Consider the following 14,939-nt stretch of genomic DNA (forward strand, 5'->3'; position numbering starts at 1 on the left):
CACCGTCCCCGCACGGAGCCCCCTCTGCCACCATCCCTGGCATCCCCTCCCTGCCCACAAGTGTCCCCGTGTCCCACCACCCTGACTCACATCTGGGCCCCTCTGCAGGAGCACTCCCGGGGTCTATTTTGAGCTGGGGCTGGCAGATCCTTGCTGGTGGCACACACACACACACACACACGTGTGCGTGTGTGTGTGCGCGTTGCCCTGCCAAGGAAGCAGTGCCGAGACGCAGAGCACCCAGCACCCGTAGGGGCAGGAGGAGCAGGCACCAGTCAGGCTTTGCCCCACAGGAGATACCAGGGGCCCCTGGGTGCTGCTCTGTGCATGGAGGGGGTGGCACTCTGGCACCGGGTGGGGGGAGCAGAGGGTATGAGGCTGGGCTCATCCCTGCGTCTGCTCAGCGCCCCAATACCAAACCCGCCCCACAGCTGCACCCCTGAAGCTGCTCCTGCCCTGTGCCCCTGAGATGTGCCTGCCTCCTTCCTCCTGCCCCAGTTCCCAAGCTATATCCCTCCCTCTCCCCCTTTTCCCATGTCCATATCTCCCCTATCCCCCTGTTCCCATGTCCCTTCCTCTCCCTCTTTTCCCATATCTATACCCTTTCCCCCTTCTCCCCTGTCCATACCACTCCCTTTCCCCCTTTTCCCACACCCACAGACCTCCCTCTCCCCCTTTCCCCATGTCCATATTCCTCCCTCTCCCCGATTTCCCGTGGCCTGCTCCCTCCTCCCCATTTCCCATATCCTCATCCATCCCACTCCCCAGTTCCCACGACCATATCCCTGCCTCTCCCCGAGCCCCCTGCCCTGGGGGCTGTTGTTTCTCCCTCTCCCTCCCCACCTGCTCTTTCCCCCCATCCCAGCTGCTTACGGCTGCCCTGACCCCGGCCCGCTGGGAGGTAATTAATACTTGACAGCACATTAACAGGACCCGCTTGGCACGTGGCCGGACGGGAGAAGGTCACATAACCCCATCACTCACCCTGCCCTCTCTGTCCCCAGTATGGGGAGCAGAGGCTGCTGCTGGGGTTGTTCCCCCTGCCCTGGAGCAGTGGTTTTGGGGCTGGCCCCCTGAATTGCCCTCCTGCCCTGCCAGGAACCATCCCCAGGGGCCGGTGCCAGCCCCACGGCTTCCAGCCCCACCGGCACGTCTCCGGCCCCAGCGGCATGCAGAGGATGCAGAGGACAGGGACAGGCAGTGGCCTTTGCTGGCCAGGTCCCCAGTGCGTGGGAGGGAGCGTGGTAGCCAGGCTGCGGGGGTGGCTGGGGGCGGAGGTACCAACAGCTGCGGGGGCACCGAAATAGCCAGCGGGCAGCCGGGCCAGGTGGCGAGAGCTCAGCCCCGTCCCTGTCCCTGGGCTGGGGACAGAGCCCGGCATGGCCCCATGCTGCAAGAGGAGCTGGGGACGTCCCTCTGCCCCCGATTTGTCCCCTGTCCCCTTCTACTGCCAGGGAAGGGGACAATATCCCCAATAAACACCACCACCCACAGTCCCCAGCTGCTGCCCCCAAGCTCATTGCCCCCCCGGTCCCCATTTCCAACTCCCTGCTCCTCTTCTCCTCCAGCCCCCATTGCCCCCCTCCCTGCCTCTTTGCCTTCCCATTGCTCCCCACTGCCCCACTCCATGCCCCTCTGCCCTCCCGTTACACTGCAATCCCCCAATCCCAGCCCATCTGTTCCCCACTTCCCCGTGCCCAGCCCCTGTGCCCCCTGTGGCCCCCATTACCCAATTCCCTGCCCCTCTAACCCCTCAGTTCCCATTACCCCACTCCCTGCCCCTTTGCACCCCCTGATTCCATGACCCCACTCCTTGCCTCTTTGCCCCCAGTAGCCTGCCATTTCCCCACTCCCTGCCCCTCACTTCCCCTATTGCACTACATCCAGCCTCCCTGCCCCCATTATTTTTTCCCCCTACCCACTCTCCCCCCCAGCAGGGCAAGGCCTGGCCCTGGCCCCACGGCTGAGAGCTGCTGGCGGGCAGCCGGTCCCATCCCCCGGCTGGGCTGGGTGCCGGGAGCGGACAGGTGGCTGGCGGGATTAGCGCTAACGAGATGTTTCATAACAGGGTCAGGGGGCCGCGGGGGAGGGCCTGGGCAGGGGGCCAGGCTGGGCACGGTGCCGCACCTGGGGTGGCCAGGACCCCTGCCCCACGCAGCGCACAGCACGAGAGCCCACAGCCCTGTCTCGGTGTTATGGCTGCTCTGCCTTTAATAACGGGACAGGGGGCATCAGGGGCTGCAGCAGGAGCTCCCACACCCACTGGTGGGCTTTGTTGGGGCAAAGACAGCCGTGAGCAGGGTCCTGTTTGGGTTTGGGGTCCCCCCGCTGGAGGCGTTGCAAGACGTGATGGCAGCAGGGATGGCCATGGGCAGAGCCGCGGTGCTCAGGGGTCCTGTGAGGAGAAAAGGCTGAGCATGGCCACATCCCGCCCCGCAGGGCCCTGTGGCCACACCGAGCCTCGCACGGGGCAGCAGGGACCGTGCCGCACCTGGCAGACCACGCCGACATCCTCGTCATGGGTGCAGTCGTGGTACCCCCAGGCTCGGTGAGCACAATCTTGCAGGGTCCCCTCCTTGCCCCGGCACTGCACGTCATCCAGCCAGATGCGCCCGGTGCCGGGCCCGAAGCGTGGCCGGTCCCCAAGGAGCTCTGCCGGCACCTCCCTGCAGCCCAGCTCCTGGCACACCACCGCCGCATTCGCCGCACTCCAGCCGTCGTCGCACACCGTGCCCCAGCTCCCGTTGCGCTGCACCTCCAGCCGCCCCGCGCACCGCCCGGGGCCCCCAGACAGCCGCAGCCCAAATGGCTCTGCAGGACGAGATTTGGGGTCAGGCCAGGCCCAGCCAGATCCTCCCCACTCCAGGGCGAGTGCCCTGCAGCCTTCCACACGCTCACCCTCACAGTCAACAGCAGCCAGTCGGTCTGAGGGGCAGGACGGGGCGTCCCGTGGCTGCAGGATGCAGTGCGCCAGGGCTGGCTCCTGCCCCGAGCACTGCACCTGCTGCAGGGCCACCGGGGGCCCGTCTGCCGCCGGGGGGCTGCAGGGCGCGGGGATGAGGCGGGGGCGGCCGCAGCCCAGCTCCCGGCAGAGCACGCGGGAGGCCGCCCGGTCCCAGCCTGAGGCGCAGACGGAGCCCCAGGCGCCATCCTGCAGCAGCTCCACACGTCCATGGCACCGGGACCGGCCACCCACGAGCCGGACGGGCACTGTGGGGGGAAGAGCGCAGCAGGGATGCATAGGGAAACGGGTCCCAGTATCCCCAGTGCAGTCCCCAGCTGCCCAGAACAGCCCTTGTACAACCCTGGAATAGCCTGCCCACAAGAGCCCCAGTCTGCCCAGTGCAGCGCCAGCATGACCCCAGTCTCCCCAGTATGGCCACACTTTGCCCAGAAGAGCCTCAGTCTGCCCAGCACAGCACCAGCTCAGCCCCAGCATGACCCCAGTCTCCCCAGTGTGGCCACACTTTGCCTAGAAGAGCCCCAGTCTGCCCAGCACAGCACCAGCTCAGCCCCAGCATGACCCCAGTCTCCCCAGTATGGACACACTTTGCCTAGAAGAGCCCCAGTCTGCCCAGCACAGCACCAGCATGACCCCAGTCTCCCCAGTATGCCCATACTTTGCCCAGAAGAGCCCCAGTCTACTCAGTCCAAGCCCTCCCCCCTATTGCCCCTGCCCCAGTGCCTGCCACATCCAGCAGCCACTGACCCCAGGGCACACAAGTGGCACCCAGGGGACACCCCCCTCCCAGTGACACCCAGCAGCACCCACGTACCAGATCCAATTACGGCGCCACAGCACAGAGCTGGAGGGTGAGAAGGAAGAATTGTAATGGGATAAATGGGATAAAGGCACCAGCACCCATTCCATTAACCCCCCCTCCCCAAGGACCCTCCCCAGCTGACACCCCCATGTGCCTCAGCTCTACACCCACCCCCCACATACCCCCCGGCTCTGTACCCCCCTATGTGCCCCCACTCCCCGGTACCTCACCCAGGCACAGCCCCAGTCCGTGCAGCCCCCCCATTTTGCCAGCCTGGGGTCCCTCCACCCCGAGGCCACCCTTTTAACGAAAGTCCTGGGGCTGGGAGGTGGGGCAGAGGCTGGGGGGGGGGGGGAAGTGAAAGCCAAAGGGAGGAAGGGAAATGGGGCAGTAGCCAGGCAGGCGCCAGGGGAGGGCAAGCTGGGAGGGCCCCAGATGGGGGCTGGAGAAGGGGAACCCCCAAAATGGGGTGAGGAGGGCACAAAGGGGATTGCCAGCCTCAGGAGCCTTGGCCCTGGCCTCCCTGGGGGGCTGCAGGGGGATATAGGTGAAGGGAAGGGTAGCAGGGCACGGGGGGGCAGCATCCCAACAGCCCCATGACTGCTGCAGGCACCCCAAACCTGCACAGGGGGGCACACCCAGCAGGCTGTGGGGTGCCCAACACCCCCTCCCCAGGACCACAGTGGGTGCAGTCCCCATACCCTCCTCCCCCCCCAAAAAAAAAAAAACAAACATTGCTCAAGATGATTTGGGGAACCAGCCCAGCTTTATTTCACTTGCAGCCCCTACAAAGACCCCCCCGGGTGCCCACGGCCCCATAGAGCTGGGGGGGCCCCCCCAGGAGGTGCTGGCCGAGGGCAGACAGCCGGCCCAGGCGGCGGGCAACAGCCTCCAGGCGCTGAGCCCCCCGCCGCTGAGCACGGGCCAGGGCCCGCAGCTGCCCCCGCAGCCCCCGCACCTCCCACAGCAGCACCCGCAGCAGGGGGGCCATGCAGGGACCCCCCTGACCCCCCACCGAGGGGGGTGTTGGCACTGCTGGTGGAGCTGGACCTGTGGGGAGAGAAGCAGAGACACAGTGTGTGTCATTGTGCCCCCCCGCCCCAAGCCCCTCAACAACCCCCCAGCACTGGGGGCCCATCTCAGGGGTCCCAGGCAGGGACTGCTGCCCCCCCCAGTCCCATCCCATAGACCTACCTGCACATGGGGGCCCAGGCAGCATGGGGCTGTCAGGGGGGGTGTGGAGGAGCTCTGTGGGTACTGGAAGAGTCTGGGTACCAAGGGTCTCCATAGGGTGCTGGGGGCGGACTGGGGGTCCCTGGGTGCCATGGGTCTCCGTAGGGTGCTGGGGAGGGATTGGGGCTCCTTGGGTGCCAAGGGTCTCCACAGGGTGATGGGGGAGTGATGGGAGTCCCTGGGTGCCAGAAGTCCCCATAGGGTGCTGGGGAGGGATTGGGGGTCTTTGGGTGCCAAGGGTCTCCACAGGATGCTGGGGAGGGATTGGGGGTTCCTGGGTGCCAAGGGTCCCCACAAGGTGCTGGGAGTATGGGGAGGTCCTCTGGGTGATGAGCAACTTTGTGGTGTGCTGGGGGGCTGCTGGGGGTCCCTGGGTGCTGGGGGGCTCTGGGGATTGCTGGGGGGGTGCTGGGGGGGTGTGGGTGTCAAAAATCCCCATGGGGTGCTGGGTGCGTGCTGTGGGGGTCCAGGTGCTGGGGCGCTCCGTTGGATACTGGAGGGGTGCTGAGGGGCTCTTGGAGCTGAGGGTGTCAGTGAGGTTCTGGAGGGGTGCTGGGGGGGTTGGGGTGCCAAGCAACTTCACGGGGTGCTGAGGGGATGCTGGGGGGCTCTGGGAGATGGGGGGCTCCATGGGGTGCTCCGAGGGGGCAGCAAGCGTGTAAGGGCTGGTGGCAGCTGGAGGGAGCACAGTGAGTGCTGGGGGGCTCTGGGGACTGTGGGTCCCTGGTGGGGACTGGGTAAAGGGGGCTGGGGGCATCCAGGAGCTGGGGGACTTTGCAGGGGGGTGCTGGTAGTGCACAAGCTCCATCCAGGCAGGGGGTGTCTCCACACCATGCTGGGTGTGTGCTGGGGGTCCCTGGGTGTTGGGGGTCCCCTCAGGCCTCTGGGTGGGTGCTGGGAATCCCTGGGTGCTGGGGTTCCCCAGGGGGCTCTGGGTGTGTTCTAGGGGTCCGTGGGTGCTGGGGGTCTCCTCTGGGTACTGGCTGGGTGCTGGTGGCTCCTGGGTGCTGGGGGGCTCTGTGGGGCGCTGGGAGCCCAGACCCAGTTGGACTGCAAGGGCAGGGGGGCTGGCCGGCCACAGGGTGGGGGGCAGAGATGAGGGGTGTGATGGAGATGTGGTGGGGGGCACAGAGACCCCAGTGATGCCCAAGCCTGCGCCAGCACCTGGATGGGGAAGAGTCCATGAGACTACCCCCTCTCCTTCCCCTCCTGCCCCCCTTTCTTTGTCATCTCCTCTTCTTCTGCCCCTCCCTCTCAAACCCTTCCACCCAACAGCAGCCCATCCCATCCCATCCCATCCCATCCCATCCCATCCCATCCCATCCCATCCCATCCCATCCCATCCCTCTCCTCCTCACCCCTATGCACCCATCGCTCTTCTGTTCACCTGCCCTCCCTCCCCTTCTCCTCACCAACAGTTCACCCATCCACAATGCTCCCCGTGTTACCTTCTGGATCTGGTCTTGTTGTGGGATGTGTGCTCCACATGGTACCTTCTGGGCCTGGTTCTGATGTGGGATGCATGCTCTCCATGGTGCCTTCTAGACCTGCTTCTGCTGAAGGATGTGTGCTCCTCATGGTTCCATTGAGATCAAAATCATCTGAAGGACTTGTCCCCCACGTAGTACCGTCTAGACCTGATGCTGTTGCAGGATGTGAGCTCCTCATGGTCCCGTCTGGATTTGGTTCTGTTGAAGGGTGTGTGCTCCACGTGGGAACAACTGCAGTGGGACGGGCACTCTGTAAGGTATCAGCCAAGCCCAGTTCTGTTGAAGAATGTGCACTCTGCGAGGTGCCATGTAGACCTGGTTCTTCTGGAAGATATGTGTTCCTCATGGTACTTTCTGGACCCAGTTCAACTGTAGGATGTGTGCTCCTCATGGTACTTTCTGGACCCAGTTCAACTGTAGGATGTGTGCTCCTCATGGTACTTTCTGGATCCAGTTCAACACCCAATGTGGTACCTCCTGGACCTGGTTCTGCTGTGGGCTGTGTGCTCCATATGATATCAAACAGGCCCAATTCTGCTGCAGGACTTGTGCTCTGTGTGTTGCCTTCAGGATCCAGTCCTGCTGTGGGATGTGTGCTCCTCATGGTAGCTCCTGGGCCTGGTTCTGCTGTGGGATGTGTGTTCATCATGATACCTCCTTGGCCTGGTTCTGCTGTGGGATATGTATTTGCCATGCTATCTTCTGGACCTGGTTCTGCTGTTGGATGCGTGCGCCACATGGCACCATCTGTATCTGGTTCTGCTGTAGGATGGGTGCTCATCATGGTATCTTCTAGACCTGGTTCTGCTATGGGATGTGTACTCATCACGATACCTTCTGGACCTGGTTCTACTGTGGGATTTGTGCTCCACGTGTTACCTCCTGGACCTGGTTCTGCTGTGGGATGTATGATCCTCATGGTACCTTCTGGACCTGGTTCTGCTGTGGGATGTGTGATCCTCATGGTACCTTCTGGACTTGGTTCTGCTGTGGGATGTGTGATCCTCGTGGTATCTTCTGGACCTGGTTCTGCTGTTGGATGTGTGCTCCACATGGTACTTTCTGGCCCTGGTTCTGCTGAAGGATGTGTGTTGCCTCTAGGATCTGGTTCTGCTGAAGTACCCCTCTGGGTACTGTTCAGATTTAGTTCCGACACAGGACGTGTTCTCATGGTACCTTCTGCACCCAGTTCTGCATCCATAGGACGTGTGCTCCTCATGGGACCTTCAGGACCTGGTCTTGCTGAAGGACGTGGATCCCAGGTGGTACCACCTGGCCCTGGTTCTGCTGTGGGACGTGTGCTCCGTACAATATCATCCAGGCCCAGTTTTGCTTCAGGACGTGCACTCCATGTGCTGCCTTCTGGATCCAGTCTTGCTGGAGGATGTGTGACCCTGATGGGACCTTCAAGACCCGGTTCTGCTGTGGGATGTGTGCTCCCCATGGTACCACCCAGATCCAGCACTGCTACAGGATGAGTGCTCCTTATGGTCCCCTCTGGACCTGGTTCTCCAACGTGGTGGTTCCTCCACGTGGTAGCACCTACTGGGAGCACCACGGTGGGGGCTGAGTCTTGCCCTGCTTTGGGCCATGGGTGCCACCCATCGGTTTGGGTGGCACTAACAGGATCCCGTCCTTCCAGCGTCTGGGTGCTTCTGGTGGCACCAACCAGACCCCAACCTGCTTTGGGCTTGATGCCTTGCGTGGTTCCCACCGAAACCCAACGTGTTGGGCTCATGGTGGTCTGTTTGGCCCCCACCACAACCCGCTCAGCTTTGGGCTGGGTGATCTGCACAGTGCTGAGCGGATCCTGTTCTGCTTTGGGCTGGGTGACAGGGATGGTACCGATCTGATCGCGTCCTGCCTTGGATCTGTTGGTGCCAGATAGATCCTGTCCCACTTTGGCTTTGGTGGTGCCAACTGGATCCTGTCCTGCCTTGGATCTGTTGGTAGCAGGTAGATCTTGTCCTGCTTTAGGCTTGGTGATGCCAACTGGATCCCGTCCTGCCTTGGACGTGTTGGTGCCAGATAGATCCTGTCCTGCTTTGGCTTTGGTGGTGCCAACTGGATCCTGTCCTGCCTTGGATCTGTTGGTGCCAGCTATATTCAGTCCTGCTTTGGGCTTGGTGATGCCAACTGGATCCCGACCTGCTTTAGACCTGTTGGTTCCAGCTGGATTCTGTCCTGCTTTGGGCTTGATGATGGCAACTGGATCCCGTCCTGTCTTGGATCTGTTGGTGCCAGATAGATTCTGTCCTGCTTTCACCTTGTTGATGGCAACTGGATCCCGTCCTGCCTTGGACCTGTTGGTGCCAGCTAGATTCTGTCCTGCTTTGGGCTTGGTGGGACCACCAGGCTCCCGTCCCACCTTGGACCTGTTGGTAGCAGGTAGATCTTGTCCTGTTTTGGGCTTGATGATGCCAACTGGATCCCGTCCTGCCTTGGACCTGTTGGTAGCAGCTAGATCATGTCCTGCTTTGGGCTTGGTGATGCCAACTGGATCCCTTACTGCCTTGGACCTGTTGGTGCCAGCTGGATCCCATCCTGCTTTGGACCTGGTGGGACCACCAGGCTCCCGTCCCACCTTGGACCTGGTGGTACCAGCCGCACCAGGTCCTGCCTTGGGCTTTGTGCTTTGGATGACGCCAGCAGGATCCTGCTCTGCTTTGAGTCGGGTGATCCTGATGATACGAATGGGATCCCGCCCTGCTTTGGCTGGGGTGGTGCTGACTCGATCCTGTCCCGGGGGGCGCTGGGTGATGCTGGGGATGGTGCTGGATGGCTCCCGACCCAAGGGGCGCCAGGTAGTGCTGGGGATGGTGCCAACTCGATCCAGTCCTGGAGGCCACTGGGAGGTCCCCATGGGTGATGGCAGGTCCTCTGGCCCTGCAAGAGTGCAGGGGGGGGCTCAGTCCTTGTCCCAGCCCCATCCTGTGCATGGGGGCCCCCCTGTCCCCTCAGTGCCCCCAGGGTGATGCTCCCTGCTTGGGAACACTGCCCACCCCCAGGGGCACCCAGGGCCAGAGGTTAGGGCATCCCTTGGGGACAGGGACTTGAGGACACAGAGAGGGACCCCAGCAGGCAGGGGGGTGCACGGGGAGGGCTCTGTGCCCCCCCAGACCTGCTCCAGCCCCCAGCCACGACACGGAGCAGGGATCAGGGTGTCTGCCCCGTCCTGGGGCCATCCCACCTGCGCAGATGACAGCGGCATCCTCATGGTGGTTGCAGTTGTGCCTGCCCCAGGGCTCAGCCGGGCAGCGCCGCAGCGTGGGCTCCGTCCCCTCGCAGTTCACCTCGTCCAGCCAGACAGGGCCGGTGCCGGGGCCAAAGTGGGCGCTGCGGGGGGCTTCACGCGCCACCCCACAGCCCAGCTCCCGGCAGACCACGGCCGCGTCCGGCAGCCCCCAGCTGTCATCGCAGACAGTGCCCCAGCGCCCAGAGTGCAGCACCTCCACGCGCCCCGCACAGCGCCCGGGGCCCCCGGCCAGGCGGAGCTGGGCTGGAGCTGAAAAAGAGCTGGCGTCACACCACTGCTGGCCACTGGTGTCTGGGGACAGGGTCTCCGTCCTCGTTCCTTCATTACAGCATCCCGACTCCTTCCCCGTGCTCCTTCCCTTCTCCAACACCTGTTCCTGCCCCTCTCCGTCCATGTCCACGCCAAGTGATCCCAGCTCCGTCCCTGCTCCATCCCCCTCAATCTCAACTTCATCCCCTCTCCATCTGTCTATCCCAGCTCCATCCCAGCTCCTTCCATGCCCCATTCCTGTTCCTTCCCTGCTCCATCCCCCCTCCATCCCCGGCTCCTTCCCTGCTCTATCCCAGCCCTTTCCACCCTCCTTCCTTTCCAATCTCCAACCATGCCCCATCCCCACTTAATCCCAACCCCATCCCCGCTCCATCCCTTCTCCTCCTACCCTTGCGCCCCATCCCAGCCACGGTCTGGCTGCTCGGGGCAGGCTGGGGAGAGCTGGGGATGTGGGGCCGGGTGGTCTCGTGTGGCACGGCAGAGGGGGGCACCCGAACTGGGCTGGTTGGCAGCTGGTGGGGACTGGGCTCCATGGGGTCCACAGCGGTCAGCTCATCTGGGTGATGCAGGACAGCAGTGTGAGCCCTGCAGTGCACCATGCATACGTGCCACACTTTGCCTGTCCATGCACTGCGCCCTGCAGCACTGCACTGCTCAATCACCAAATCTGCAATTTAGCCACGGCAGCCCCCTGCCCATGCGCTGCACCAGGACCGCATGGGTGCTCACTGCACAGCCCCTGTGTGTCTCCACAGCACTGCACGCACTGCATGCAGGCCAGGAGCACACCAGGGCGCGTGCACGCAGCCTAAGCACTATCCCCAGCAGCCGGGGCACTGTGCACGCCTGGCACACGGAGCAGGTACCTGCACAGACGACAGCCGCGTCCTCCCGGTGCTGGCAGTCCGTGATGCCCCACGGGGCGGCTGGGCACTGCAGCAAGGTTGACTCGTTCCCCTGGCACCGCACGTTGTCCAGCCAGATGGGGCCAGTGCCCTCGCCGAAAAACGCCCCACGGGGAGCAGCCAGCGCAGCGCCGCAGCCCAGCTCCTGGCAGACCACGGCCGCGTCCTCAAGCCCCCAGCCATCGTCGCAGACGGAGCCCCACTGGCCGGCATGTAGCACCTCCACGCGCCCCGCGCAGTGACCCTCGGCCCCCACCAGCCGCAGCGTGGGGGTCCCTGGGGAAGAGACCGGAGTCAGCAACAGTGCAGGGAGAACAATTCAAGTGCCACCCACCAGCAGGGTGCACAGGGACAGGCAGGGCTGTGGGCAGCAGCTCCTGGGTGTGGGTACAACGCACACCAACGCTGTACCTGTGCATGCCATGCTGGTGTCCTCCGTGTGCCCCGTGCAGCGTCTGGGACCCCCAGCCGGCCGCGGTGCCGTGTCACCTGCGAGGCAGTCGGTGTCACTGTGGGGTGCACAGCGTCCCCTCCCCGTGTGGCTGGGGACATGGGTGTCCCTGGGGATACCACTCACCAGGTGCTGGGGTGCTGGTGGTTGTGGTGGAGGGCGGAGGGGGCTCCATGGTGCCCAGGGAGAGGAAGGGGTGAGCTGTGGGGAAAGGCAGTGGGGCAGGGGTCCTGTTTAGCTGGGAAAGAGCCTGGCAGAAAAAGACCTGGGGACATTGGTCAACAGCCAGGGGAGTGGCTGAGTCACTGGAGGTATCCAAAAGACACGCAGATGTGCCTGGGGACCTGGTTTGGTGCTCGACTTGGCAGTGCTAGGCTAATGGCTGGACTTGAGGACCTCCCAGCTCTTTTCCAACCTTTGCGCTTTTACCATTTCTGCCTTTCCTCCCCCCCGGTGCCGGGGTCGCAGCCCACCTGAGCACACGGCGCTGGCGTCCTCCTCGTGGGTGCAGACATGGCTGCGCCAGCCCCGGTGCCGGCACTGGGCCAGGCGCCCCTCGCCGCCGCGGCACCGCAGCCCGTTCAGCCAGATGGGGCCGGAGCCTTCCCCAAACCAGGCGCCCGTGGGGGCGGCCAACGCGGTGCCGCAGCCCAGCTCCCGGCAGACCACAGCCGCGTCCGGCAGCCCCCAGTCGTCGTCGCAGACGGTGCCCCAGCGCCCGGTGTGCAGCACCTCCACGCGCCCCGCGCACTGCCCCGGACCCCCAGCCAGGCGCACCGGGAATGGGCCTGGGGAAGGGAGCAGACATCAGGCAGTGGGGCTGCCGGCACCCACCGGGAACCCCCTGGGACCTGCTGGGACCCCTGCATGCACTGGGACATGCTGGGAGGCTCTGGGACCTACTGGGACCACGGCGTGCTCCAGGACTCGCTGGGACCTACTGGGACCCCGGTATGCTCTGGGACCTACTGGGATGTGCTGGGACCCTTTTGTGCTCTGAGGCCTTCTGGGACCTGCTGGGACTCTTTACCAAAACCCACTGGAACCTACTGGGACCCAGTGGCACCCCGTGTGCTCTGGGAGATGCTGGGGACTCCCAGACTTGCTGAGACCTACTGGGACCCACTGGGATCTACTGTCACCTGCTGGGAACCTTTCCACACACCAGGACACACTGGGACCCACTGGGACCTACTCAAACCCACTGGGACCTACTGGGAACTGGTATGACCCAGTGGGGCCCATGCATGCTCTGGGACCTGCTGGGACCCACTGGGATTTTCTGGGACCATTTGCACAGACCTGGACCTGCTATGACCCACTGGGACCCCTGCATGCTCTGGGACCTGCTGGGATGGTTCCCACACACCGGGACCCACTGGGAGTCACTGGGACACACTGGGAGCCCTGCACACCTGGGGACCCACTGCAGGCTCCCACTGGCTGGCAGTGACTGGGATGCACTGGTGCAGGTACCCCCCCAGCCCAGCCCTGTCCCAGTACCTGCGCCATGGGGAACCAGCAGCCCCACTGGAGCCGAGAGAGGAGGGTGAGGGGAGGCCGCAGCTGGCTGAGCCCCTCCTAGCCCCCACATGGGGCCACGAGCAGCTTGGAGCCCGTAGGGGGCTTCCCAGTGCCCAGCACCATTCCAGAGTCCCATTCCCAGTGCCCCGTGCCCTCAGACCAGTAACCAGTGTCCCACTCCCACTGCCCCATTCCCAGTGCCCAGTTCCCACCGTCCCACTCCCAGTGCCATTCCCAGTGGCCTTCCCATTGCCATTCCCATGCCTCCATGCCCCATGCCTCCAAACCAGCAACCAGCGCCCCATTCCCAGTGCCCCATTCCCAGTGCCCCAAGTGCCATTCCCAGTGCCCCATGACCAGTGCCATTCCGACCACCCCATTCCCAGACCCATGATCAGTGCCCTGTGACCACGCCCTTTCCCAGTGCCCAGTGCCTTTCCAGTGTCCTTCCCAGTGCCCAGCAACCACAGACCAGTGCCCAGTGCCCTTCCCAGTGCCCCACACCCAGTGCCCATTGCCCCACATGCCCAGTTCCCTTCCCAGCACCCTATGCCCACCACAACCCAGAACATCCAGTGCCCTGCACAGCGCCCCACAGCCTTCCCAGTACCCACCGCCCAGTGCCCAGCACAGCCTCCAGTACCCACTGCAATTCCCAGTGCCCTTCCCAGTGCCCCATTCCTCCCCCACTGCAGGGCTCTAACTGGGAGCAGTGCCTACTGCATTGCCTGGCACCCCCCGTGGTGCTGCTGCAGTGCCCCATGCAGTGCCCTGTGCCCCTTGCAGTGCCCCCATGCAGTGCCCAGTCCCCTGCTGTGCCCCGAGCCACCCAGCCTCTTTGCAGTGCTCCTGCAGTGCCCGGCCCCCATGCGGTGCCCGGGGCAGTGCCCTTCCCTTTCCAGTGCCCGTTGCAGTGCCCACACCATGCTCAGTTCCTATGCGGTGCCTGTGCAGTGTCCAGCGCAGTGTCCGGCTCCCTGCAGTGCCCGCGTGGTGCTCAGTGGGGTGCCCAGCACCATGCAGTGCCCAGCACCATGCAGTGCCTGGGTGCTCTCTGTGCAGTGCCCGTGCAGTGCCCAGCCCCTCGTTGTCCTCACCCCTTAGCCATGCAGTGCCTGTGCCCAGGCTGTGCAGTGTGCAGTGCACTGCTCCGCTGCCCCACGCCGTACACACTGCTGCACTCATGCAGTGCTCGCCACTTGCAGTGTCTGAGCCCTGCCACGCCGTGCCCAGCACAGTGCCCATGCAGTGCCCATGCAGTGCCAGTGCAGTGCGCCCTGCTGGATCTGTGCCATGCCCAACCCCTCAGTGTCAGTGCAGTGCCCAGCGCTGGCTTCATGCCATGTGCACTGCAGTGCCCGTGCAGTGCCCGAACCCTCGGTGTCAGTGCAGTGCCCAGTGCTGGATCCACATCACGGGCACTGCTGCGCCCATGCACTGTCCATGCACTGCTCGGTGCAGTGCTCATGCAGTGCCCAGCACAATGTCCACGCAGTGCCCGTGCAGTGCCTGTGCAGTACCCGTGCAGTGCCTGTGCAGTGCCCATGCAGTGGCCTTGCAGTGACCATGCAGTGCCCATGCACAGCCCCCCCTCCCAGCCCCCACACCCATGCCATAGCCGTGCAGTGCCCATGCAGTGCCCATGCAGTGCCCATGCAGTGCAGTGCAGTGCAGTGCAGCACGGTGCCAGGCGCTCACCCAGCAGCAGCAGGGTCGGGGCCATGGCGGGTGCCGGCGCGGGGAGGGCGGGATGGAGGAGCAGCAGCAGCAGCAGCAGCAGGAGGAGGAGGAGGAGGAGGACGGGGACGGGGCCGCGCGGCTGGGCCAAGGATGACTCAGTCCGTCCGTCCGTGCGGCTGTGTGTCCGTCCAAGGCCGCACCCGGCCCCCCTTGGCCGGGATGAGAGGGGCCGGGGGGGGGTGACACAACTTAGGGACCCCCCTGGGAGGGAACGCCCGGGTGCTGCTCCCCCCTTGCAGGCCAAGGAATGGGGAAGGGGGGTCCCAGGGGGGCTGGGGTTAACGCTGGGGGGGCCCCGGCACGTGC

At 64.3% G+C, this 14,939-nt stretch overlaps 2 protein-coding genes across 2 annotated transcripts; both read right to left on the minus strand.

The window, feature by feature from the left end:
- Positions 1–2,187: 2,187 nt before the first annotated feature.
- LOC309889304 (CD5 antigen-like) lies at positions 2,188–4,093 on the minus strand. The gene is made up of 5 exons (XM_082782070.1): positions 3,995–4,093; positions 3,777–3,806; positions 2,899–3,210; positions 2,492–2,811; positions 2,188–2,395 (listed from the first exon to the last, which is right to left on the minus strand). The coding sequence occupies exons 1-5, from the start codon at positions 4,026–4,028 to the stop codon at positions 2,387–2,389; spliced, it is 705 nt and encodes a 234-aa protein (XP_082638196.1). The 5' UTR covers positions 4,029–4,093; the 3' UTR covers positions 2,188–2,386.
- Positions 4,094–4,536: 443 nt separating this feature from the next.
- On the minus strand, positions 4,537–14,621 carry LOC309889281 (uncharacterized protein; the record flags this gene model as incomplete). Its single annotated transcript, XM_082782046.1, has 11 exons — positions 14,592–14,621; positions 12,873–12,899; positions 11,843–12,157; positions 11,496–11,570; positions 11,330–11,407; positions 10,880–11,194; positions 10,402–10,569; positions 9,678–9,992; positions 6,446–9,373; positions 4,959–6,161; positions 4,537–4,814 (listed from the first exon to the last, which is right to left on the minus strand). The coding sequence occupies exons 1-11, from the start codon at positions 14,614–14,616 to the stop codon at positions 4,537–4,539; spliced, it is 5,727 nt and encodes a 1,908-aa protein (XP_082638172.1). The 5' UTR covers positions 14,617–14,621.
- Positions 14,622–14,939: the final 318 nt, after the last annotated feature.

Source organism: Aythya marila (assembly GCF_965140915.1).
Source record: "Aythya marila genome assembly, chromosome: 34".
Lineage (NCBI taxonomy): Eukaryota > Metazoa > Chordata > Aves > Anseriformes > Anatidae > Aythya > Aythya marila.

Excerpts from the sequence above, each read along its gene's own strand:
- LOC309889304 (XM_082782070.1), bottom strand. The coding sequence starts at position 4,028 with ATGGGGGGGCTGCACGGACTGGGGCTGTGCCTGG. Across the intron at positions 3,211-3,776 it reads TGGCGCCGTAATTGGATCTG|TGCCCGTCCGGCTCGTGGGT; the intron begins GTACGTGGGTGC and ends TTCCCCCCACAG. Across the intron at positions 2,812-2,898 it reads GGCTGCTGTTGACTGTGAGG|AGCCATTTGGGCTGCGGCTG; the intron begins GTGAGCGTGTGG and ends CTCGTCCTGCAG.